General features: G+C 36.6%; 1 protein-coding gene across 1 annotated transcript in view; it reads right to left on the minus strand.

Moving 5' to 3' along the window:
* CNBD1 (cyclic nucleotide binding domain containing 1) overlaps nt 1-26,700 on the minus strand; it is a 531,230-nt gene that overhangs the window by 226,775 nt on the left and 277,755 nt on the right. The window contains exon 7 of the mRNA XM_010862239.1: nt 2,128-2,146. Within this exon, the coding sequence (XP_010860541.1) occupies nt 2,128-2,146 (19 nt within the window). The remainder of the gene's footprint in view (nt 1-2,127; nt 2,147-26,700) is intronic.

A 26,700-nucleotide genomic window follows, 5' to 3' on the forward strand; every position in this document is an offset into this window, starting at 1 on the left:
CTGAAGCTGAAACTCCAGTACTTTGGCCACCTCATGCGAAGAGTTGACTCATTGGAAAAGACTCTGATGCTAGGAGGGATTGGGGGCAGGAGGAGAAGGGGACGCCAGAGGATGAGATGGCTGGATGGCATCACTGACTCGATGGACGTGAGTCTCAGTGAACTCCGGGAGATGGTGATGGACAGGGAGGCCTGGCGTGCTGCGATTCCTGGGATCGCAAAGACACGACTGGGCAACTGAACTGAACTGAACTGAAGACTGAGTTCCTCTGAAGATTTTAACTGAGTTGTCTATACGAGGCTTCAAACAATTTGTCAGAGTTCATATTTTTGTACCCTAGCACTGGTTCCCAAAGAAGTTTCGACTCCTGAGCCTCATTTCTGGTAAACCCTGACTCACTGTATTTATCTGTTTTCAATCTTGCAGGCTGTTGTCTGTCCTATGCCCTCCCTTTTTTTATGGATACAAGAAGAGTTGTAGATATTACAGTTTGTACATTTTTTTACTTTCAAGGAAAGAGTGGTGACTTCCTAGCTCCTCACATGTAGAACTACCCTTGCTTACTTTCTACCTCTCTGTGAAATAGATGACATTATCTAGCTACTGTTCAAGAGTTTTAAGTGACTTTTCCCTAGATTCCTGTAGCTCAAAAGTAATAAGACAAGGATTATATCCCAGGTCATTAGACATTAATTCTTTCCACATTTAACATATTTCTTCTCCTCTGTAGATTTTAAAATACTTTTGTGACTATTAATCCTTGGTTGAATGAAATTAAAAGGTAAAATCAGTGTTAACCTATATGGTAACTTGGAGAAAGAAATGGCAACCCGTTCCAGCATTCTTGCTGGAGAATTCCATGGACAGAAACCACAGTCCATGGAGTCACAAAGAGTCGAACACAACTGGGTGAATAAAAAAAAAAATGGTAGAGCCTTTTCTTCTGCAGAATATGATTGCATCACTATGGCCTATAATACAATCTACAGTCCCTGCTTGGACTGTAGATGATTAAGCCATAATTAATACATATAGGATCAGATAGTAAATTATCTGCTTATTCAATGCAGCAGAGATTTTTTTAAAAACTGGTCATTGGAATATAACTAGGAAGAAAAATAATTATTTTTACTTCTTCTAAGAGAAAAAGTCATATAATAATTTGATTATAGTATATGTTATTGATCATTGATTATAACAGAAATTAATTTAGTTAAATAATCTGGATAAGGTACTCAATACAGAAATTGGGGTTTATTTATCTATTTATTTTTAATTTTAGTCTCTGGGCCATTTTCCATCTATCTCTGGAATTTTTTTTCTCTGTTTCTTTGACTGCGTCCTCTTTCTGCTCACACTGGGTGAGTGGGAGCATTTCCAAGTGATTAGTTCTCAGATCTCTGCTCTACACATTAGATAACTCTGATATCTTAAAACTCAACACTAATGACATGATATCATCACTATTTGTGATATTCCTACACTGGTCTCCATTTCTGACTTATATCTGTAATATTAATCACACGTCTCCACAAATAAAACACATGTAAAATTCATAAAGTAAATGTCTAGCCTAATTTAGAGATCTTTTCTCTATTTTGTTTTATGTATGATAAAATGTTTTTACTGATGACACAAAATCTTTCAGTTGCTAACATCTGTATTTAAGCAAATTCTTATTCCCTTTTAATTTTCATATGCTTGCAATTCTCATGACTGTTCAATCCATGTTTAACATGCTGTTATCATCTTTATTGTCCATAACTTTCATCATTACTACTTTAATAGTATTCATGTATTTTCATTACCTGAATTTGCCCCCTGGGTGCTTAATTCTGTTCATTAATTCTCTCCATAGTTCTAGTTTGCCAATCTATTTCTGAGTCCCTGCCATAATATTAATATTTGTGAAACAATTACTTCCATATTTACCTCTTTATCAGTCAGGGGTGAAATACCACAGTAATATGAAAAGAATTGAATGAAGAAACTACTTATTAGGATATAGGGAGATCAAATGTGAGAATGTATTATCCAGGGGCTATGAAAGATGTGCACAGGCATTCTGAGCCCCTGAAGACTAGGTGAAATGTGTGTGTGGAGAGGTCCACTGAAATGCGCTGTGACCTTCAGATGGGAGCCTCAGCTACTGACACTGCAGAGCGGGAATCAGGAACAAATACTCTGACCTCCATTCTCTTGCTCTTTCTGGTCTCTACTGATTGAATCCAATTGCAGGCCAGTGGGCAAAAGAGCCCTTGGATTTAATCCCTACAAGCTAGCCTTGGGGTGAAAAGTAAAGGATAGAAGGATAGAAGGTGACTCTGGGGAGTAAGGGAGAAGGATAACTGTCCAAACTTTGCTGCCTTGTTAACTTTTCAGCTTATCATTTAGATGCCCTTGGATATCTGGCTTAGTCTTACCTTTTCACTTTCTCTTTACTCCTTCTTTAGCTCTGCCCTTTATCCATTTACCACTGAATTTTCTAAACTTCACAGCTGCCAAGTATGTGTTTATTTTCATATCTAAATCATTGCTCAAAACAGGATTCTTCACACACACACAAAAGATGTGCTCTCTCCCTTACTTTATAATCAAATCTTATCTTTTAAAAGTTATCACAAATTCCTCCTTCTCAACAAGCATTATTTGACATTGAACCCATAGTGTCTCCCCTGCCTCTGAAATACTGTAGAACTTCTTTGTCCCAGTTAATTTAGCACTCCATAAAGATTATCTCATGTTGTCATATAATTTGTATGTGTACATATATTGAGCACCCAGTCAAATTATAAATAAATATAAAATAATTATTAAAATAATTATAAATTATTTCTTTAGAGGCAAGAAATGTTCCTCTAAGCTTGCGGTTCTCCATAACATGTAAGAAAGTTTTATGAATATTGCATATTAGACTTCAAATTTGAGAACAATGACAATATTGAACTCATTTTTATTTTCTCAATACTCAGCAGTCAGTACACACACAACACGGATGCTTAATTAAGGTTTGTTGAATTAACAGTATTAAAATAACCAATGAAAGAATAAATTATGTGCTTCTATAACTTATTCTCTAGGTAAAATAGCTAATTGCTTTTCTGATTATAAGATATTTACAGAGTGTAGCTATGAAATTGTCTTTCTTTGTGTACATATAATAGTTTAAATAAAAACATAATTGATTTTGAATAATGTTAAAACTCATTATAATAACAAAATATTGAAAGTCAGCTATCATTGTTTGATATTAAATAGTGAATCAATTTCATAGAATTGGATAAAATGAAAAAATATACTTTGTTTCATGTTTAAGTAAGAATGCAAAGAAAAAGCCTTTTCCTTTTTCCTTTGTAAAATCTGGTATATCTTGAACCACAATTGAACCATCAGTTCAGTTCAGTTCAGTTGCTCAGTTGTGTCCAACTCTTTGCAACCCCATGAATCGCAGCACACCAGGCCTCCCTCTATCACCACAGTTGTCATAAAAATGAATATAACTCTGGTTATAAGAGCATAGAAAAACTAGAAATGAATGTCAGGAGGCACACCAGGGACTTAATCTAATTTAAATGTCTTTATGTGTTTGTTCTTCCATAAAATATACTCACATTATTATCAATTTATGTGGAAATACGTGAATCTGCTCATCAAATATTTTAATCAAAATGGATTCCACAAGGATCATTTTCAAATCACCAACTGAAAAATGGTTTCTGCAAAGAAAACTTATTCAAGGTGTAATATTAGAAAGATAAGTATAGAAGTTGTTGATGTAAGAGATGGGAACAAGTCCACATGGGGAGCATGAAGGATTATATCCCAGACTTCTGATTGTATATGGTGGTCTTCAAATGACCAAAGAGTACAGTTAGAAAAATTGTGTGATTGAACACATTTCCGGCCATCTGCTGTAGAGATGCACCATAATGTTTGGAAAGAATAAATGTTAAATTGCGCCTAGACAGAAGCGGTCATTTCAGTTCCTAAGAAAAAAAATCTCATATTACAAAGGCACCAGTCATGTTCAATGCTCAAAATATTAGGAAGACAATACCACAAAAATGAAGGTACTGAAATTACACTAAAGGGTCTTGTCTTCATGGAGAACTTTGTCTATATATGGTATCTATGTCTATTTAGCATCCTTGCTTGGGAAATCCCATGGACAGAGGAGCCTGGTGGGCTGCAGTACATGGAGTCACAAAAGAGTCGGACACAACTTAGCGACTAAACCACAACAGAATTATTAAAAGGTTTTGCATAATGCCGAACTAACTTCTGAGAATTTTGTGTCAGAAATATATACATCTGTTCAACAGCACTTCCCCTCTCCTGCCTTACTGGCTAACAGAAACCTGGTTTCTTTAAGGCATGAGGTTTCAAAGTGCCTGGGGATCATGGATTAAGCCCATGGTGCCGAAGGCTGATTGTTCTAGGCTAACAGGGTGATAAATTCACTCTTATCAATTCTGAGTTGAAAGGTGGACTGTCTTAGTCCATTCAGGCTGCTGTAACAAAATGCCACGGACTGTGTGGCTTTTAAAGAAGAGACATTGCCCATAGTTCTGGAAGCTGAAAGTCTAAGATCAAGGTGCAAGTATGGCAGTGAAAGCCTTCTTCTAGGTTGCAAAATTCTTGTATTCTCATATGATAGAAGACAGTTGAGAGGTCTCTCCAAGCCACTTTTACAGGCTCAGTATCATTCAAAGTGCTCTACTCTTATAACCTAAAGGCCCTACTTCTTAATACCATCACCCTGGGTGTTAATATTTCAGCATATGCATTTTCAGTTCAGTTCAGTCTCTCAGTCGTGTCTGACTCTTTGCAACCCCATGAATCACAGCACGCCAGGCCTCCCTGTCCATCACCAACTCCCAGAGTTCACTCAGACTCACGTCCATCAAGTCAGTGATGCCATCCAACTATCTCATCCTCTGTCATCCCCTTCTCCTCCTGCCCCCAATCCCTCCCAGCATCAGAGTTTTTTCCAATGAGTCAGCTCTTTGCATGAGGTGGCCAAAGTACTGGAGTTTCAGCTTCAGCATCACTCCCTCCAAAGAAATCCCAGGGCTGATCTCCTTTAGAATGGACTGGTTGGATCTCCTTGCAGTCCAAGGGACTCTCAAGAGTCTTCTCCAACACCACAGTTCAAAAGCATCAATTCTTTGGCGCTCAGCCTTCTTCACAGTCCAACTCTCACATCCATACATGACCACAGGAAAAACCATAGCATTTTAAGAGAATACAAACATTCAGACCACGGACCTATGACCCTGTCTTGCCAGTGAGACAGGAGTGGACGTTTGTGCCATCTGGGCTTTTTGTGGAAATGTTTTCTCCACTAATGAAAGGACACGTGCTGCGCCACCCCATGTCTGGAAGAGTGAAAACAACTGAGGGAGAAAGGCAGCATTCTAAGAACGGCAGCACCAAAATGGCAAGGACCCAACAGAAGCAGAGGAGATTAAGAAGAGGTGGCAAGAATACACAAAACTGTACAAAAAGCCAATGATCTGGCTAGCCGTGATGGCGTGGTCACCCACCTAGAGACATACATCCTGTGAAGTCAAGTGAGCCTGAGGACGCATTACCATGAACAAAGATAGTGGAGGCCATGGAATTCCATCTGCGCTATTTCAAATCTTAAAAGATGATGCTGTTAAAATGCCTCACTCAATATGCCAGAAAATTTGGAAAACCTAGCAGTGGCCACAGGACTGGCAAAGGTCAGCTTTTATTTCAACTGCAAAGAAGGGCAATATCAAAGAATGTTCAAACTACCACACAGTTGTATTCATTTTACATGTCAGCAAAGCAATGCTCAGTATCCTTCCAGCGAGGTTTCAACAGTACTTGAACTGAAAACTTCCAGATGATTTAGAAAAGGCAGAGGAGCCAGAGGTCAAATTGTCAACATCCATTAGATCATTGAAAAGGCAAAAAAAATTCCAGAATAACATCTACTTCTGCTTCATTGACTCTGATAAAGCCTTTGACTGTGTGGATCACAATAAACTGTGGAAAATTCTTTAAGAGATGGGAATACCAGCCCACCTCACCTGCCTCCTGAGAAACCCGTATGCAGGTCAAGAAAGAGCAGTTAGAACGGGCATGGAACAGTGGACTGGTTCAGTTGAGAAAGGAGTACATTAAGGCTGGATATCTTCACCCTGCTTAGTTAACTTATATGCAGAGTGGTGGTGGTTGTGGTGGTTTAGTCACTAAGTCATGTCTGACTCTTGCAATCCCATGGACTATAGCTTCCCAGGATCTTCTATCCATGGGGTTCTCCAGGCAAGAATACTGGAGTGGGTTGACATTTCCTTCTCCAAGGAATCTTCCCAACCCAGGAATCAAACCCAGGCCCCCTGCATTGCAGGCAGATTCTTTACTGACTGAGCTTCAAGGGAAGCCACATCATGCAAAATGTCAGGCTGGATCACAGGCTGGAATCAAGATTGCTGGGAAAAATATCAACAACCTCGGATATGCAGATGATACCACTCTAATGGCAAAAAGCAAAGAGGAACTAAAGAATCCTTTCCTGAGGGTGAAAGAGGAGAGTGAAAAAGCTGGCTTGAAACTCAGCATCAAAAACTAAGATCATAGCATCTCATTCCATTATTTTATGACAAATAAAAGGGGGAAAAGTGGAAACAGTGACAGGTTTTATTTTCTAGGGCTCCAAAATCACTGGGGATGATGACTGCAGCCATGAAATTAAAAGACACTTGCTCCTTGAGAGAAAAACTATGACAAACCTAGACAGTGTATTAAAATCCAGAGTCATCACTTTGTTGACAAAAGTCTGTAGGAGAACTCTTGAGAGTCCCTTGGACAGCAAGATCAAACTAGTCCATCCTAAAGGAAATCAACCCTGAATATTCGCTGGAAGGACTGATGCTAAAGCTGAAGCTCCAATCCTTTGGCAACCTGTTCCAAAGACCTGCCTCACTGGAAAAGACCCTGCTGCTGGGAAAGATTGAAGGCAAGAGGAGAAGAGGGTAACAGAGGATGAGATGGTTTGATAGCATCACCTACTCAATGGACATGGGTTTGAGGAAAGTCCAGGAGATAGTGAAGGACAGGGAAGCTTGGTACGCTACAGTCCATGGGGTCACTAAGAGTTGGACATGACTTAGTGACTGAACAACAATAACAAACCACAGTTAAAATATTAAAAGCAACAGGAGAAAATAGACAAATAATATACAAGGGAACTCCCATAAGGTTATTAGTTGATTTCTCAATGGAAAGTCTACAAGCCAAAAGAAAATGGCACGATATATTTAAAGTGATGAGAAGGAAGAAATTACAACCAGGAATACTTTACCAAGCAGGACTTTTATTCCGATTTGATAGAGAAATCAAAAGCATTACAAACAAGCAAAAGTTAATAGAATTCAGTGCCATCAAACCAGCTTTGCAACAATTGCTAAAGGAACCTCTCTAGACAGGAAACACAAAAGAAGAAAAAGACCTACAAAAAATAAACCCAGAACAATTAAGAAATGGAAATAGGACCATTCATATCAATAATCACCTAAATGAAAATTGATTAAATGTACCAACCAAAAGACAAAGACTGGTTGGATGCATGAAAACGTGTGCATGTATACACTTTCACCTAACACATCACTCTACCCAACCTCCCAAATCGTATGCAATTATTTTATATCGTTAGGTTAGTCATGTTTCTGATATGACTTTCAAATGTAATTGTCTTTTATTTTTTGTCTATTGATTGTGAAAACTGATAAAACATATTTTTCTACTGTAACTAAGTAACTATTACTCATTTTAATACCATTGTATCATGATTTGTCAGTAGAAAATGATAGAATTCTATATCACTAAAGCTGACATTTAATAGGAAAATCGGTAATCAGTTTTTTAAAATCCAGATGCATATAAGAATTATCCTGGAATTTTTTGAAAAAATGCAAATGCTCAAGTATTGTTTTTTCTCCAACACCCCAGGTTGATTCTAATGAGCAGCCATGTTTAAAAATGACTGGACTATATGATAACCTTTATTCTTATCTAGTTTGTTTCACTCTTTAAATTTGACTTTCCACACTCTCATTTAATTTAGTTAATGTTTTCCAAGTTTTCTGTCTCATTTTTGATGTTTTTTTTCTCAAAAGTAGTAGAAAAACTTTTAATGTATTTAAAATAACATACTTTTTAGGTAGCATATATTTTTGCCTAACAAAAATCGATCACATGTGGTTCCACTTGTCTGAATAAGTATGAATAGAATGTCAGATTTCTAATTTATATTTACTCAAAATTTTGATATATTTCCATTTATTCTGGCATCTAGTATTACTGCTAAAATCTAGAAAGCTTATTATCTTAGTCATTTAAGAAAATAATTGAAAGAGGTTTGAAACTTGTAATCCAGTTCTGAGAATATAAAGAAATACTGTGTTGTAAAAAAAAAAAAAAAAAGGATATGACACAGTATTACTAACTAAAGTATAGATTTTGTTCAAATTTCACAAAATTTTATGTTACTGTCCATTATTTGTTTTCATACTTTATTCAAGATTCCACATTCTGTTTAGTTGCATTGAGCAGCTTTAGCTGAAATCAACAAATTCTGATAAATTTTCCTTTCATTTTTACTGTTACAAATATTTTCTAATTTTCCTTGTTATGGCTTCTTAGCCTATCATTTAAAAGTGGACATTTAATTTCCAAACACATGGGGTTTTAAAGTATCTGACATTAATTTCTCATTTCAGTGCTTTCTTCTCTGCAACCGCCCTATGTGTTTTTCAGTTTTTTAAGTTTACTGATGCTTTCAATGACTAAGTCAAAGATTTCTCTTGGTAAATGTCACACCGTATGTGAAAATATGAAGGTTATTTTCAGATATCTTTGATATTGATTTCTAACATAATAACTTTAGATGACGAAATTTTTACACATTGTTTTCTGTTCCTGTATATATTCCAGTGTCTCTTGATTTATAGTGTGTGGGAACTTAAATAGAATTTGTATCTTGCTGTTTTGTGAAAACTGTATAAATTTTAATTATGTTGAATTTGCTCATAGTGCTTTTCAAGCCTACTATTTCCTTCTTTTCTATTTATTCTACTAATCTTTGAGAGTTTGGTATTGAAACTCTAACTAAAAATCTTAATTTATCTACTAAAATTAATTATATAGCAAAAATGTATGTTACTTTGTTCTGTATTTCCCAAGTAAGTCTTCTATAAATGTGTCATCATAATATCATAATTAAAAATATCATATAGGCAGCATAATTTTTACTTTTTCTAACTTATTTTCAAACAATAGTTTGTTTTCTATGATTTAAGGTTAATTTTTAGTTATACCACTTATTTTAACTGTGAAAATAGAAGGTCTCTACATGATAAGAAATACCTTCATGTTTTAAATCCATCACAAGCTATTTATGTTGAATTTTTAAATGATTGGAGAAACAATTGTATGTGAAGTTCCCATCTTTTTTGACTGACTTTTTGGTTTTTAACTTTTAAATAATCTAATATTTAACATTTCAAGAACAAAATACTGCACATATTTTAAATTTAGATAAAATAAATGTAATCCATAAAAACAGTAGCAGTACATACAAGTTAAATTTGATTTATTCTTATTGAACACCTTAAAAGTTTATGGAATGCTAAGCAACAGAGAAATAAACTCCCCAACCTCAAGGAAGTCACCTTAACATGCAGAGTTGAGACAGGGGTTCAGAAAGACCAACTTCTAAGATAGCAGAAAACCATCTAAGACGATCCCTAAATGAATGAAATAAGAGAAGGAGGGGATCAGAATTCTGGATGAAGAATGTATCCCTGACAAGTATTTTGATATGGAGAGGCAGTAAAAGGAAGACAACCAGCTTAGAGAACAGCATACCTGGAAGATCAGGCAACCTTTACTTTCAGAAATCTGGAGACCTGGAAATTAAATATCCTGAAATTCTTTATGCTTATCAAACATGACTTTGTTTTAGTCTTCAGGATATCCCAATATTCTGCTTGCCCTATAGCTTAAAATTATTTGGAATAAATTACCATTTGAAAATATTGGTTGAGATTTATTCTGCATCTAGAGATGAAATTGCTATTCAAATATCATATTAAAATGATGTATTATTTCTCCAGTGGGAACAACCATTTATCACTGCTTCTGAAGTCCCCCCAAATTTATACAAATATCTGATGAAGCTTGAAATGTTTTGGACAGTATGAATAAGATCCTCATGGCTTAATTACCCTCAGATATAAGAAAGACACAATCTTTGCTGCTAACACAGATTAGAACTATTTAGCAGTTGGGAGACTGAAAACTCAGGATTCAACGATCAAGTGATTAACTTGCTCAGAATATGCTTGCTCTACTTTAAGGACGCACGCATTTTAGCAACAAATTTGTTTTACCAATTCCGACCTCTGTCCCCATCCTTACCTCCTAATCCTCACTCGCACAATTTGTTATTGACTGACTAGCTAGCAACTGATAAAGGCCAAGAAAGTAGTCCTCTGAGAGGGGATATATTCCTATTAAACATAGGAATTAATCAATATTTAATATGAAGTGAAGTGTTAGTCACTCTGTCGTGTCTGACTCTTTTCGACCCCATGAACTGTAGCCTGCCAGGCTCCTCTGTTCATGGGATTCTCCAGGCAAGCATACTGGAGTGGGTTGCCATTCCCTTCTCCAGAGGATCTTCCCAGCCCAAGGATCAAACCCGGGTCTCCTCCATTGCAGGCAGATTCTTTACCTTTGAGCTACAGGGAAATCCAATATTTAACATAAATATCAGTAGTTAAATTTATTCAGTGAGCAATTAAATTATGTACATGTGCTTATTACCTCTGGTTACCCAATGTATTCAATTAAAAAAAAAAGGGCAGACCCATTGCTTTTTCTAATTTTAGCAAGAATATAAATGATATAATTATAGCTCCCGAAATGATTGCAAATAAATATCATTTTGTTTCCTGTATGCATGCACTGGTACTGGTATTACATTATTTAAAGTATTTGAATGACAAAGGTATACAATTTTAATCACTATGTACTTCAGCTGTCATAATATCACTATATTATACATTATTCTAATACCATAGTAGTGATCATCTAATTATCCTTCTTTTTTCATCTACCAGACACCATGAAGAATACTTCTATTGTTATTTTTTCAAAAATATACCACAGCTAAATTATTGTGTTGAATGCTGTTGTGGGTATAAACCAATGTATATGATTTCATACAGTGTTCAAGTAAATACAAACTCCTTAAACCCCAAATTCAAGATCTTCTACTCTCCTAACTATCTTTAGAATTATTACCAAAATATGCCCTCAGATGTGTTTATTTAGTCATGAGGTTTATTCACTGACACACACACACAAAAATACTTTGTGGATTTTGATTCTATTTTCTTAGCAGCTCTTTATAAACACAGAGAATGCCTTCCCTAATTTATTCTATCCATTTCTAATCTAATCATTTCAAACTACTTTCTTTATCTGTTGACTACTCTCTTTGTTTTAATACTACTACTCTTTGCTTTAAACTTAAATAGTAATTGCTCCCTGTAAAGTTTATTTGGCAATTTAAATCTGTTACTATTATGCAATAGTTATAACAGAAATGTATTGAGCCCTTTTTTTGTGGAAAGCAGTTTCATCAATCATCTTATTTAATCTTCAGAAGAGTAGTAAGAGGAGGATATTAATAATACTATCACTACCTCTAAATCTGTTTTACAAATGCAGAAATAGAGCTTTAGAAAAATAATGGAACAAATGGCTAGTAAACAGCAGGGTCAGGATTCAAGCCTATGATTGTTTCATATCAAACTCTGTGCTTTTGTATCATAATTTTCATTACTTCAAACTGCACTTAGAATTTCCCTTATTCTTTACTTTCTCTCTCTAACTGTGCACTTTCTTCTTAATATGGATGTGTAAGACTATCCTATACATCTGGTGATCAAACCAGTCCATCTTAAAGGAAATCAGTCCTGAATACTCATTGGAAGGACTGATGCTGAGGCTGAATTTCCAACACTTTGGCCACCTGATGTGAAGAACTGACTTATTGGAAAAGATCCTGATGCTGGGAAAGTTTGAAGGTGGGAGGAGAAGGGGATGACAGAGGATGAGATGGTTGGATGGCATCACCAAATCGATGAACATGGGTTTGAGCAAACTCTGGGAGTTGTTGATGGACAGGGAGGCCTGGCGTGCTGCAGTCCATGGGGTCGCAAAGAGTTGGATGTGACTGAGAGACAGACTGATGCATTCTGGCAAGCATACAAGGGTCTACAGCATTGAGGTATATAATTCTATTTGGTAAGTAGTGAAATGGAATTTTGGAGATTGTGATAGACAGCTGTAACTAGATATATAGATAACTAGAAATAGTAAAACTAAATTGTGGACAGAAAGGACACATTAATTAGCAATGATGGCAATACAGAATAACCAGAGCAAACAAGGACAAATGTGAGTTTCAAGATCATGGGTTAGCCAGATATCCCTGTTAGAAGACTGATTAAGCTTTCATTCGTCTAGTCAAGGCTATGGTTTTTCCTGTGGTCATGTATGGATGTGAGAGTTGGACTGTGAAGAAGGCTGAGGGCTGAAGAATTGATGCCTTTGAACTGTGGTGTTGGAGAAGACTCTTGAGAGTCCCTTGGACTGCAAGGAGATCCAACCAGTCCATTCTGAAGGAGATCAGCCCTGGGATTTCTTTGGAAGGAATGATGCTAAAGCTGAAACTCCAGTACTTTGGCCACCTCATGCGAAGAGTTGACTCATTGGAAAAGACTCTGATGCTCAGAAGGATTTGGGGGCAAGAGGAGAAGGGGACGACAGAGGATGAGATGGCTGGATGGCATCACTGACTCGATGGATGTGAGTTCTCAGTGAACTCCTGGAGTTGGTGATGGACAGGGAGGCCTGGCATGCTGCGATTCATGGGGTCGCAAAGAGTCAGACACAACTGAGTGACTGATCTGACCCGATGGTCTAACCAATGAATAAGAAACAAATTCCTAATGAGTTAACTACTAAAGTTAGGTAGTACATGCTAGGAACCTGCCTCAATACAAATGGGAACACAGGAAGGAAGATCTGTGACATGATTTGGAGGCAAGGAAGGAGAGGATAGGGAAAAACAGAATGTCTCCATAATGTATATAAGCTTCTCCTCCCAAGATTATAGCTCCTGAAAATGCTACTCAAGAAGCAGAGATTCTCAAGTGGGAATGAAAATACCTAGTTCCTGACACAATGAGTAAACTCACTGCTGCTGAAGACCGACTGAATGTATCATACCTGAGAAATGATGTTTCCAGTAGGATTTAATTTGGTGGAAAACTTTTAGGAAGTGTTTAGGATAAGGATTGACTCCAGCCTAACAGCCATGGTAAAAGTTGGAGGAGAGTTAATTATCCTGAAGTATGCATAAATATTCTTAATATTTTGTTCTTGATCTGATGCAATTACTTTAAGAGTAATGATGAAAATGAAAGCGCTCAGTCATGGCCAACTTTTTGTGACCCCATGGACTATACAGTCCATGGAATTCTCCAGGCCAGAATACTGGAGTGGGTAGATTTTCCCTTCTCCAAGGATCTTCCCAACCCAGGGATCAAACCCAGGTCTCCTGCATTGCAGGAAGATTCTTTACTAGCTGAGTCACAAGGGAAACCCAATAATAATAACACACTCAGATCAGATCAGTCACTCAGTCGTGTCGGACTCTTTGCCACCCCATGAATCGCAGCACACCAGGCCTCCCTGTCTATCACCAACTCCCGGAGTTCACTCAGACTCATGTCCATCGAGTCAGTGATACCACCCAGCCATCTCATCCTCTGTTGTCCTCTTCTCCTCTTGCCCTCAATCCCTCCCAGCATCAGAGTCTTTTCCAGTGAGTCAACTCTTCGCATGAGGTGGCCAAAGTACTGGAGTTTCAGCTTTAGCATCATTCCTTTCAAAGAAATCCCAGGGCTGATCTCCTTCAGAATGGACTGGTTGAATCTCCTTGCAGTCCAAGGGACTCCCAAGAGTCTTCTCCAACACCACATAATACACTATTGTTTATTAAACCCATAGTCTATGCCAGAAACAGGATGATGAACACAATTCAAAACATATTGGATACAGTAAAAGCAATGCTCAGAGGCAAGTTTACAGTCCATATCCTAATACAAGCCTACCTAGAGAAACAAGAAAAACATCAAACAAATAAGCTAAACCTTGCACCTAAAGCAACTAGAAAAAGAACAACAAAAACAAAGTTAGTAGAAGGAAATAAATCATAAAAATCAGAGTGGTTATAAGTTAAAAAATAAATGAAGGAGACAATAGCAAAGATCAATGAAACTTAAAGCTGGTTCTTTGAGAAGATAAAATTGACAAACCATTAGCCAGACCCATCAAGAAGAAAAGGGAGAGAAGACTTTTATTAATAAAATTAGAAATGAAAAAGGAGATATTACAATAGACAATGCAGAAATATAAAGGATCATAAAAGACTATTACAAGCAACTATACGCCAATAAAATGGACAATCTAAAATAAATGAGTAAATTCTTAGAAAACTACAACCTTCCAAGATTGAAACAGGAAGAAATAGAAAATATGAACATACCAATCACAGGCAATGAAATAAAATCTGTGATCAAAAATCTTCCACAAAATAAAACCTTGAGACCAGATGGCTTCACAGGTGAATTCTAAATGTTTAGAGAAGAGGTAACACCTATCCTGCTCAAACTCTTCCAGAAAATTGCAGAGGAAAGAAAACTCCCAAACTCATTCTAGGAGGCCACCATCCTCCTGATACCAAAACCAGATAAAGATACCATACACAAAAAAAGAAAATCACAGACCATATCACTGATGAACAAAGATGCAAAAATCCTTAACAAAATTCTAGTAAACAGATCCCAGCAACACATTAAAGGAATCGAGCAAGTGGAGTTTATCCCTGGGATATAAGGGTTCTTTAATATATATACAAATCAATCATTGTGTTAACTATATTAATACAATGAAAGATAAATATCATACGATCATCTCAATAGATGCAGAGAAAGCTTTTGACAAAATTCAACACCTATTTATAATAACTCTTCAGAAAGGAGGCACAGAAGGAACCTACCTCAACATAATAAAGGCCATCTATGACAAACCCACAGCAAACATTCTCAATGGTGAAAACCTGGAAGCATTTCCTCCAGGATCAGGAGCAAGACAAGGGTACTCACTCTCGCCACTATCATTTAATATATTTTTGGAAGTCCTAGCCACAGAAATCACACGAGAAAAAGAAATAAAAGGAATACAGACTGAAAAGAAGAAATAAAACTCTCATTTGCGGATGACATGATTCTATGCACAGGAAACCCTAAAGATGCCACCAGGAAATTACTAGCCCAAATCAATAAATATAGTAAATTTGTGGGATATAAAATCAATAGACAGAAATCCCTTGCATTCCTATTCATGAACAATGAAAAATCAGAAAGAGAAATTAGTGAAACAATCCCATTCACCATTGCAGCAAAAAGAATAAAATACCTAGGAAAATGCCCACCTAAAGAGACAAAAGACCTGTATGCAGAAATCTATATGACAATGATGAAAGAAATCAAAGATGACACAAACAGATGGAGAGATATATCATATTCTTGGATTGGAAGAATCACTATTGTGAAAATGACTATACTACTCAAAACAATCTACAGATTCAATGCAATCTGTATCAAAATACCACTGGTATTTTCCACCACTGAAAAAGCACTAGAACAAATGGAAACACAAAAGACCCTGAATAGCTGAAGCGATCTTGAGAAAGAAGAGTGGAGCTGGAAGAATCAACCTTCCTGACTTCAGACCATACTGCAAAGAGATAGTCGTCAAGACAGTATGGTACTGGCATAAAAACAGAAATATAGACCAGTGGAACAAAGTAGAGCTATATCCATTCCCTATGGGCACCGTACCTTTGACAAAGGAGGCAAAAAATATACAATGGTGAATAGACAGTCTCTTCAATAATTGGTTTGGGAAAACCGTACAGCTACATTCAGAAGACTAAGACCGTGGCCTCTGATCCCATCACTTCATGGCAAATAGATGGGGAAACAATGGAAACAGTGACAGAGTTTATTTTCTTGGGCTCCAAAATCACTGCAGATGGTGACTGCACCCATGAAATTAAAAGACGCTTGTTCTTGGAAGAAAAGTTTGGGCCAACCTAGACAACATATTAAAAACCAGAGATATTACCAGTCAAAGCTTTGGTTTTTCCAGTAGTCATGTATGGATGTGAGAGTTGGACCATAAAGACAGCTGAACACCAAGGAATTGATGCTTTTGAACTGCAGTGTTGAAGAACACTCTTGAGAGTCCCTTGGACTGCAAGGAGATCTAACCAGTCCATCCTAAAGGCAAGCAGTCCTGAATATTCATTGGAAGGACTGATGCTGAACCTGAAACTCCAATACTTTGGCCACCTGATGCGAAGAACGGACTCATTGGAAAAGACTCTGATGCTGGGAAAAATTGAAGGTGGTCAGAGAAGGGGACAACAGAGGATGAGATGATTGGATGGCATGACCAACTCAATGGACATGAGTTTGAGTAAACTCCAGGAGTTGGTGATGGACAGCGAGGCCTGGTGTGCTGCAGTCCATGGGGTCGCAAAGAGCTGGACATGACTGATCAACTGAACTGAACATGTAAAAGAATGAAACTAGAACATGTCCTAACATCATATACAAAAATAAACTCAAAATGGATTATAGACTTAAATGTAAAGCCAGAAACCATAAAGCTCTTAGAGCAAAACATAGGCCAGTGCACACTTCGACATAAATCACAGCAAGATCCTCTTTGACTCATCTCCTAGAGTAATGGAAATAAAAATAGAAATAAACAAATGGGACCCAATTAAACTTAAATGTCTTTGCACAGCAAATGAAATAATAAACAAGATTAAAAGACAACAGAATGGGAGAACATAATTGCAAGTGAGACAAAGGATATAGCAGCTTATATGGTTCAATATTAGAAAAACAAACACCCCAGTCAAAAAATGGGCAGAAGACCTAAACAGACTTTTCTCCGAAGAATACATACAGGTGGTCAACAAACACGTGAAAAGATGGTCAGTATTACTAATTGTTAGAGAATGCAAATGAAAACTACAGTGAGGCATCAACTCACAGCAGTTAGAATGACCGTCATCAAAAAATCTACAAATAATAAATGCTGGAGAAGCTGTGGAGAAAAGGAAACTCTGCTACACTGTGGGTGGAAATGCAAACTGATATAGCTATTATGGAGAAGAATATGTAGATTCCTTAAAAAACTAGGAATAGATACCATATGACCCAGCAATCCCGCTACTAGGCATATACTCTGAGAAAAACCACAATTCTTAAGGACACATGTACCCCAGTGTTCATTGCAGCACTATTTACAATAGCTAGGACATGGAAGCAAACGAGGTGACTACTGACAGATGAGTGGATAAAGATGCATGGTAATATATATATTGCTCAAGCATGAAAAGGAACTAATCTGAGTCAGTTATAGTGAGTTGCATGAACCTAGAGCCTGTTAAACACAGTAAAGTAAGCCAGAAAGAGAAAAACAAATATTGTGTATTAATACATACACACAGAATCTAGAAAAATGCTATTGATGAACTTATTTGCAAGGAGAGGGTGGAGATGCAGACGGAGAGATTGGACTTGTGGATTCAGTGGGGGGAGGAGAGGGTGAAACAAATGGAAAAAGTAGTGTAGACATATATACACTATCAAGTGTCAAATAGAGAGCTGGTGGGAAGTTGCTACATAACACAGGGAGCCCAGCCTGGCCCTCTGTGATGACCTAGAGGGGCGGGATGAGGGGAGAGGAAGGAGGCTTAAGAGGGAAGAGATACATGGAAAACTATGGCTGATTGCTATTGTTCTACAGCAGAAACCCGCACAACCCTGTAAGGCAATCTTCCTCCAATTAAAAAATAAATTTAAACAAAAATAAAAGTTTTAACTTTTAGTTAAACTATATTGCTCAAAGGAAACCTATTTTCTCCAGTCTAGGATGTTACCAAGTCACATAACAAAATACTCACAAAGAGTCACAACCTACAACCAGGCAAGAAAGCATGAGGGGTTCATGCAAAGTTCTCATTGTAAAAGGAACGGCCCCAAATATCAATAATTATTTAATTGTATCACCTTCACGGCAATTTTCTTCTCCCTGTCATATTTCTAGTCAGCTCCTTTGCTGGGCTATATAGTGACTACTTTCCTTTTTCTCAAATGAGAAATTTACTCAAGATTTGCTCCTTGAGTTCAACTCTTTCTTTTCAATACTATTTTCCTGAAGATTTTATCTATCTTATGGATTTAATATCACATTTCTATGTAGACAATTTCAAAATTTATATCTCTAACCATTTCAGGATTATATTGTATACTCAACATACCACTTAAAAATATTTACATAATAACTGTTTAATAAAACTAGTTGATTTAACTGAATTTTTAGCATACATAAACACACACACAATGAAAAAACTTTTTTACTCTGAGAAACTATCTTGTTGAAACTGATTTTTCATGTGGCAAAACCCACAAGTAATATAGATATATTTCAATATCCCAGTTTTTGTCAAATGGGGGAGTTTCAAGAAAATTAATAAATCATTTTATATGTAAGATTTCATGTGGAAATACATATAATCTATTCCATTCTATGTGTTATATGTATTTTTATGTGTACACACAGCATCCTATTACATTCATATAGATATATTCTATTATATATTAAGCTATAATATCTCACAGGATACATACATTACATAGGATGTGTTATACCTAAAACACATATAATATTAAGTGCAATATTTTCAATTATTCTAAGATGTTAAACTTGTATTCATAGAAATTTAAGCGATATAAAGTAGACTATATATACACACATAATAAAGATTGAATGGATATTTATGTAACAGAGTGCTCTGGGTAGTTTTCCTACAGTGAAAGTGAGTTTTCCTGTTGCTTCAGACTATTAGAAATTAAAATGTGTAGGACTTGCATAGAGATTTATCAATCGTAACATTGATTTTGTGAACTTTAGCTCATTTTCCTCCTCGAGAGACTGTAAACTGAGATCAGAGTACTGATGGAAAAGACAGAGAGGTCTGTGTAGTGAGAGCTGTCAGAGTCCTGAAGTTATCTCCCTTCCTCCTTCCCTTTGCCCAAAGCTCAAAGTGAGGACTGAAAGAAGCTCTTTCTGCCGCTTTCCTGTCTGCCTGCTTCTGTTCCTCTCTGGCCTTAAAAGAACTTCATTATAGGAATGAGATCACTAGATAATTTAACCTAACTCCTAACTTACTCTCCACTGAATGAATGCACATGGTGCCTTGCTAACCTGTTGATTCTTTTCCCAGATTGAAAGAAATAAGAATGAAGAATTAAGTAGTAAGAAAATGACTAGCTCTCTACTCCCAGTAGCCTCATTAGCAATCCTGCAGGCAGATCATGTGGGCAAGATAGCATCTGAAGAAAGATCAACAGGAGTCAGCCAGTCTGCATGCAAGGGAAAATGACACAGAACCCAACTTCCTGCCTGGATGATTCATTGAGACTCCAAAAGCAGTCATAGCCGAGCAGACTCTTCCGAGTTGATCTGGAGCACAAATCCACCTTCTCCCCAGGTTGCTAGAACTCTGAGAAAGCAATCTCCTTTCTCTGAAAAAGCAACAGTTCACCTACCTTGTGAGTACTGACTGGTTGATCAGTGCGCAGCCAAACCTGAGTTCAGTCACAAGAAGACAGGAAGCTGATGGGCTAAGTGTCTGGCTCTCCCTCTCCCATCAGCTAGGTGGACTCACCAAAGTTAGAGTGTGGAACTGTCTGCAAAGGGAGCAAACCTGGGGATCTGCCTGAAGTGGTGAATTGATTCAAAAGAGAGACTTCTGCGGTCTCCACTGCATGAAGCCAGGGATAAAAGTTGTATTAAATAACTCACTATACAGACATTGGGCTTCCCAGATGGCTCAAGTGGTAAAGACTCTGCCTATCAATGCAGGAAACACAGAGACACAGGTCAGTCTCTGAGTTGGGAAGATCCCCTGGACAAGGAAATAAAAACCCACTCCAGTATTCTTGCGGAGAAGGCAATGGCACCCCACTCCAGTACTCTTGCCTGGAAAATCCCATGGATGGAGGAGCCTGGTAGGCTTCAGTCCATGGGGTCGCGAAGAGTTGGACACGACTGAGCAATTTCACTTTCCCTTTTCACTTTCATGCACTGGGGAAGGAAATGGCAACCCACTGCAGTGTTCTTGCCTGGAGAATCCCAGGGATGGGGGAGCCTGGTGGGCTGCCATCTATGGGGTCGCACAGAGTCGGACACGACTGAAGCGACTTAGCAGCAGCAGCAGCCAGTATTCTTGCCTGAAAAATAGCATAGACAGAGGAGCCTGGCAGGTTACAGTTCATTGGGTCACAAAGAGTCAGACATGACTGAGCATGCCAGGGAGTTACAGAAGAAAGGACATACAAAAGATTGCATTTAGACACCAAATCACTGACGGTAACCATAAATTCACCTCTGATATTTATTCTCCCTTCCTTCCTGATCCTCTGAGAGGAGCAGAAAAAGCAGTTAATGAATAGAAGAGGATGCAGAGTAAGAAAGAGGGAATAAACTATTGTGAACTCCTTCCCCCACTGCAGAATTATAGCTTAATAAGATGCAAGTTGTGTTCTCAAACGTGAGAGTTTGAAATTTTGATATGAAGATAAGACTGGAAATTTTAATATCTAAAAAATGAGGCTACTTGTTAATAACTGGGAATCTGACTGAGATTTCATCCAGGGAGCATGGAAAAATACTACTACACAGATTGTTTAAAGCTTTAAAAATATTAAAGCTATTTTGTAATTTTGCCCTGCTGCTGCTGCTAAGTCGCTTCAGTCGTGTCCGACTCTGTGCAACCTCATAGACGGCAGCCCACCAGGCTCCCCCATCCCCGGGATTCTCCAGGCAAGAATACTGGAGTGCGTTGCCATTTCCTTCTCCAATTTTTTTTTTTTTTTTTTACCCTACTCGGTCCAAATTGTTCAATATACATTATCAGATGATTTTCATTCCACAAGTCTTCAAATGTTTATTGTTCAAAGAAAAGCTCTACTAATAAACTATAAAGTTATTTTTAGTAATAAAGAGCTTCCATTTAAAAATTGCTTGTATAATGTTGCTAAATGTTATCATGTCAAAAATACATCTTAATAAAAATACCAGCATAACCAAATATATATCAATTATAGGGACATATAAAGTATAAAATACAAAATAAGGTATAAAATGCAGTGTGTGTGTGTGTGTGTGTGTGTGTGTGTGTGTGTGTGTTAACATACACCATACCATACCTGAGTTGACTCTAAGGAAACTTGATTCTCTTTATGAGTGTTCTTTGAAAAATTGTGAAACTAATAAAAATAAACTAAAGATTTTAAAACTACTTAGGATCCTTACTGATGATCTTGTAAATGAATGTTTTTTTCTCTCTTTTCCTTATAGGTGATGTGCTTACTCGCTCAGTCATGTCCGACTCTTTGCGACCCCATGGACTGTAGCCCTCTCCAGGCTCTTCTGTCTATGGGAATTCTCCAGGCAAGAATACTGAATGGGTAGTCGTTCCCTTCTCCAGGGGATCATCCAAACCCAGGGATCGGACCCCAGGTCTCCCATGTTGCAGGCAGATTCTTTACTGTCTGAGCCACCACAAAACAAATTTGCTTTACTATATAAATCAATATCAAGAAAAACAAAAACAAAAAATGTTATTTGTACTTTACCAATTTTTTAGTCCAATTTAGATCTGTAACAGGGAATAAGTGTGCTATGTTTGCATCTCAGGAAAAATGTATTTGATTCTTTGAATGTTTTTCACTTTATGCTCATTATACTCAGATAATGCCCACTTGTTTACAAAATTTTAAATTAAATAGTTAAGATAGTATTACTTCTCTTTTTTTATGTGATTCTCTGATTCAACACAATAAAAAAAGCAAATAGTGGTAAAGAAGCTAAATAGATGGAGGAAAAATAACACATAACCCTCTGTGAAAAACCACAAAACTCCCAAACATAAATAATATTTAATGCTTATTTTTTAAATAAATACACAGAAAAGCAAGTCAATAAAATTAGACAAAGAATAGCATGTTTTAAAATGTAACTCACGTTTCCTATAGAAAACAGAGTCAATAAAGATACTTAATATTTTTAGCAATCCAAATTAAATTATAGGCAATAGTCACATACTTTTTCTTCAGCAGACTTAAGAACAAAATCGCTAGAGTTGCTGACATGCAACAAAATTGTCTGCTTTTATCTATATTATTTTTTTTTAATATTTTATAAGTACTAGAAAAAAAGAATGATTTAGAGTTATGAACTGCTTGCCAGCCAGCGTGCAATAAAAAGCCATTACTTTAGTACTGATAGCTCCTGGCCTGCTGTGGCAGTACAATTGATAAAACTTTTAATGGTGTTGAACAGGGCTAGGGTATTGTCAGAAGACAACGCTTAGGAAGCTACAGTATCTCAGACTTTTGAGATGTTGAGAATGTTGAGAATGAGAACCATAGAAAAGAATAACTGAGTCATGTTTCTATACAGAAATAATTAACACGAAGTTGAAATTCAACTATAATTAAAAATAAATTTTCAAAAAGAATAACTGTTTGGGGGGATATAAATACAATGGATAAAGGAAATAATATTTTAGGAAAACTCATCATCAGCTTAAATTGATATAACCAAAGAACTCCATGGTAGCATATAAGGAAAACCTATTCTTCTATAGTTGGAAGACAGAAAAAGGTAAAAATTGGATTTAATATTTTATTATAAGGGTACCATAGCTCCAAATAATCTTGCATATACAACCCCAGCAAGTACTCTATTGAACTCTGAAACTCAGGGTAGAGACTTTAAAACCTGGTACATTAAGTCCAATCATAATTGCCATCTTTACTGTGAGAAAATATAGTGAATGCAATAAAAAACTGAGTTTGGGGGCTTCCCTCGTGGCTCAGTGGTGAAGAGTCCACCTGCCAATGCAGGGAACACAGGTTCAGTCCCTGATCCAGGGGCATCCCACATGCTGTGGGGCAACTAAGCCTGTGCACCACCATTACTGAGCCTGTGCTCCAGAGCCTGGGGTCCGCGACTACCGAGCCCTCGTGCTGCAACTACTGAAGCCCACATGCCCTAGAGCCCCATGCTTCTCAACAAGAAAAACCACTGCAATGAGAAGCCCGTACTCTGCTACCAGAGAGTGGCCTGGCCTCTGCTCTCTGAAACTAGAGGCAAAGCCCATGCGTGCAGCAACGAAGACTCAGAATGGGAAAAAAATAAAATAAAAAATAAAAAAACTGAGCTTGGTCCAGGTCTGGTTCACAGTAGCTCCACTGGATTCATACAACCACCACATGACAACTTCCATGGACTTTAAATATGTAATTTGAATGGATACTTGATATTGATCCCATATTGATTTCTTGGTCTTTGTGGTAAGAGCTATCAGTAAGGAAGATCAAGTAGAAATCTGAAATTCCCTCTCCCTACTATCCTCCACCTTAGCCAAGATAGTAAATCAAAACAATATCATAGACATCAGCAAGATGGAAGGCTGGGAATTCTCACCCAGTCCTCATTCCCCCACAAAAGTAACAATTTAACAGCAATCCACAAATAAAAACCTAAAAATATTTAGTACAAGACAAGGATGCTCACTCTTTCCACTTCTCTTAAACATAGTACTATCATCCTAGGCAGAGAAATGGTGCAAAGAGAAAGAGAAGGAGAAGAAAAAAAAAAAAAAAAGGAGAGAAAGAAAGAAAAGATATCCAAATCAGAAGAAAGAAATAAAATAATTTGCTTGTATATGACATGATGTTATATGTACAAAACCTGAAAAACTTCACCAAAAATTATTATAAATAATAAATAAATCCAGTAAATTTGCAGAATACAAAAGTAATATACAAAATCAATGTCTTTTCTATACATAATAGCAAATTATACAAAAAAAAATTGAGAAAGCATTTACAAAAATTATAAAATACTTAGGAATAAACTTAAAGATATGTACTAAAAATTATAAAACAGTAATGGCATTAAAGAAACCACAGATAAATGGAGACATTTTTTGTTCACAAATAGGAAAAATTAACATAGTTAAAATGTGCATATTATCAACTCCAATTCAATAGCATATTAAGAGAATTGTACACTATGACCAAGTGGAATTTATCCCTGGGAGGCAAAGAATAGATCAATATATGCAATCAATAAATGTGATGCACTACATTCTCAGAATGAAAGATAAAGATCATATGATCATCTCAATATATACAGAAAAAAATCTGACAAAATATACCAGTCTTTCATTTCAACAAATTGAGTATAGAAGGAACATGCCTCATCATAATAAAGGCTATTATGACAAAGCCATGGCTACCATCCTACTCAATGGTGAAAGATTGAAAGCTTTGTTTCTGAGATTAGGAAAAAGATATCACTCTCATAACTATTATTCCACATGATACTGAAATCTTAGTTAGACCAATTAGTTAAAACAAAGAAATAAAAGGCATTCAAATCATTAAGGACACGGTAAATTGTTTTATTATTTGTAGGTGAAATTATCTTATATGCAGAAAAATCAAAAAAAGCTGTTGGAACTAATCAAAAAATTCAATAAAGCCTCAGGATATAAAATTAATATACAGAAATCAGTGGCATTTCTATATACTAATAAAACACCTGAAAAAGAAATAAACTATCCCACTCACAATAATATCAAAAACATAAAATAATTAAAAATTTATATAGCCAAGGAACTGAAATATCTGTACAATGAAAACTGCAGAGTGTTTATGATGAAAATTGAAGGTACAAAGGGAAAGATATCCCATGTTCATGGACTGGAGCAAATTAATACTATGAATATGTCTATACTATACAAAGTCATATATAGATTCAATGTAATCCCTATCAAAACTCCAGCAGTATTTTTCACAGAAATAAAGAAATCCTAAAATTTGTATGGGACCACAAAAGACTGAATTGCCAAAGCAATACTGAGACAAAAGAACAAAGGTAGAGGTATTACAGGATCTAATTTTAAGCTCTACTACAAGGATATAGTAATTAAAACAATATGGCATTAGCATAAAAATAGAGACATACCAATGGAGCAGAAAAGAGAGCTCAGAAATAAATGCCACCATATACAGTCAACATATATTTCACAAAGGGTTCAGGAAAATTCAACAGGGAAAGAATAGTCTCTTCAATAGATAGTGCTTGGAAAATCAGATAGCCATATACTGAAACTGAATTCTTATCTTATAGCACACTACAAAAATTACCTTGAAATGGATTAAAGACATAAGATCTGCTATTGCAAAACTCCTAGAAAAATACACAGGAAAGAAGCTCCTTGAAACTGGTCTTGGTAATGATTTTTTTGACACAATATCAAAAGTACAAAGGTAAAAATCAACCATCAGAATTACATTAAGCTTAAAAGCTTATTTACAGCAAAATAAATATAAACAAATGAAAAAGCAGCCGATATAACAGGAGAAAATTTTTCAACCATATATCAGATAAGGGGTTACTATCCAAAATATATAAGGAACTCACACAATTCAATAGCAGAGAAACAAATAACACAATTTTTTAAATGCAAAAACAACCTACATAGATATTTCTCAAAATAATACATTAAAACGAGCAAGTGCTTGAAAAGGTGTTCAACATCACTAACCATCAAGGAAATGAAATCAAAACCATAATAAGATATCACCTCACATCTGTTAGAACGGCTGTTATCAAAAAGAATAGGTAAATGTGCAAGATGTGGTGAAAATTGAATCCTTGTGTACTGTTGGTGGACATGTAAATTGGTAGAGCATTTAAGAAACAGTATGGAGCTTCCCTGGAGAAGGAAATGGCAACCTGCTCAACCAATTCTTGCCTGGAGATTCCCACGGACAGAGGAGCCTGGCAGGCCATGGTCCATAGGGTCGCAGAGAGTCAGACATGACTGAAGTGACTAAACATGTACGCATGCATGGATCTTCCCTCAAAAAATTAAAACAGAACTACAATACAATCCAGGAACCTCATTTCTGTGCTGTCATCTAAAGAAAGGAAAACAGGATATTGAAGAGACAGCTGCATTTCCTTGTTTATTGAATCATTATTCACAATAGCTGAAACATGAAAACAACCTAAGTGTTTATCCATGGTGAACAGAGCTCAAATATACGATATATACACAAACAATAGGATTTTATTAAGTTTGAAAAGGAAAGAAATTCTGACAATTGTGACAATACAAATGAACCTGAAAGACATTATGCTAAGTAAAAGCGATCAATTTGCCAACATCTGCTGGATCATCAAAAAAGCAAGAGAGGTACAGAAAAACATCTATTTCTGCTTTATTGACTATGCAAAGCCTTTGACTGTGTGGATCACAATAAACTGTGGGAAATTCTGAAAGAGATGGGAATACCAGACCACCTGACCTGCCTCTTGAGAAATCTGTATGCAGGTCAGGAAGCAACAGCTAGAACTGGACAT

This window comes from Bison bison, unplaced genomic scaffold (genome assembly GCF_000754665.1).
Source record: "Bison bison bison isolate TAMUID 2011002044 unplaced genomic scaffold, Bison_UMD1.0 scf7180017858048, whole genome shotgun sequence".
Taxonomy (NCBI): domain Eukaryota; kingdom Metazoa; phylum Chordata; class Mammalia; order Artiodactyla; family Bovidae; genus Bison; species Bison bison.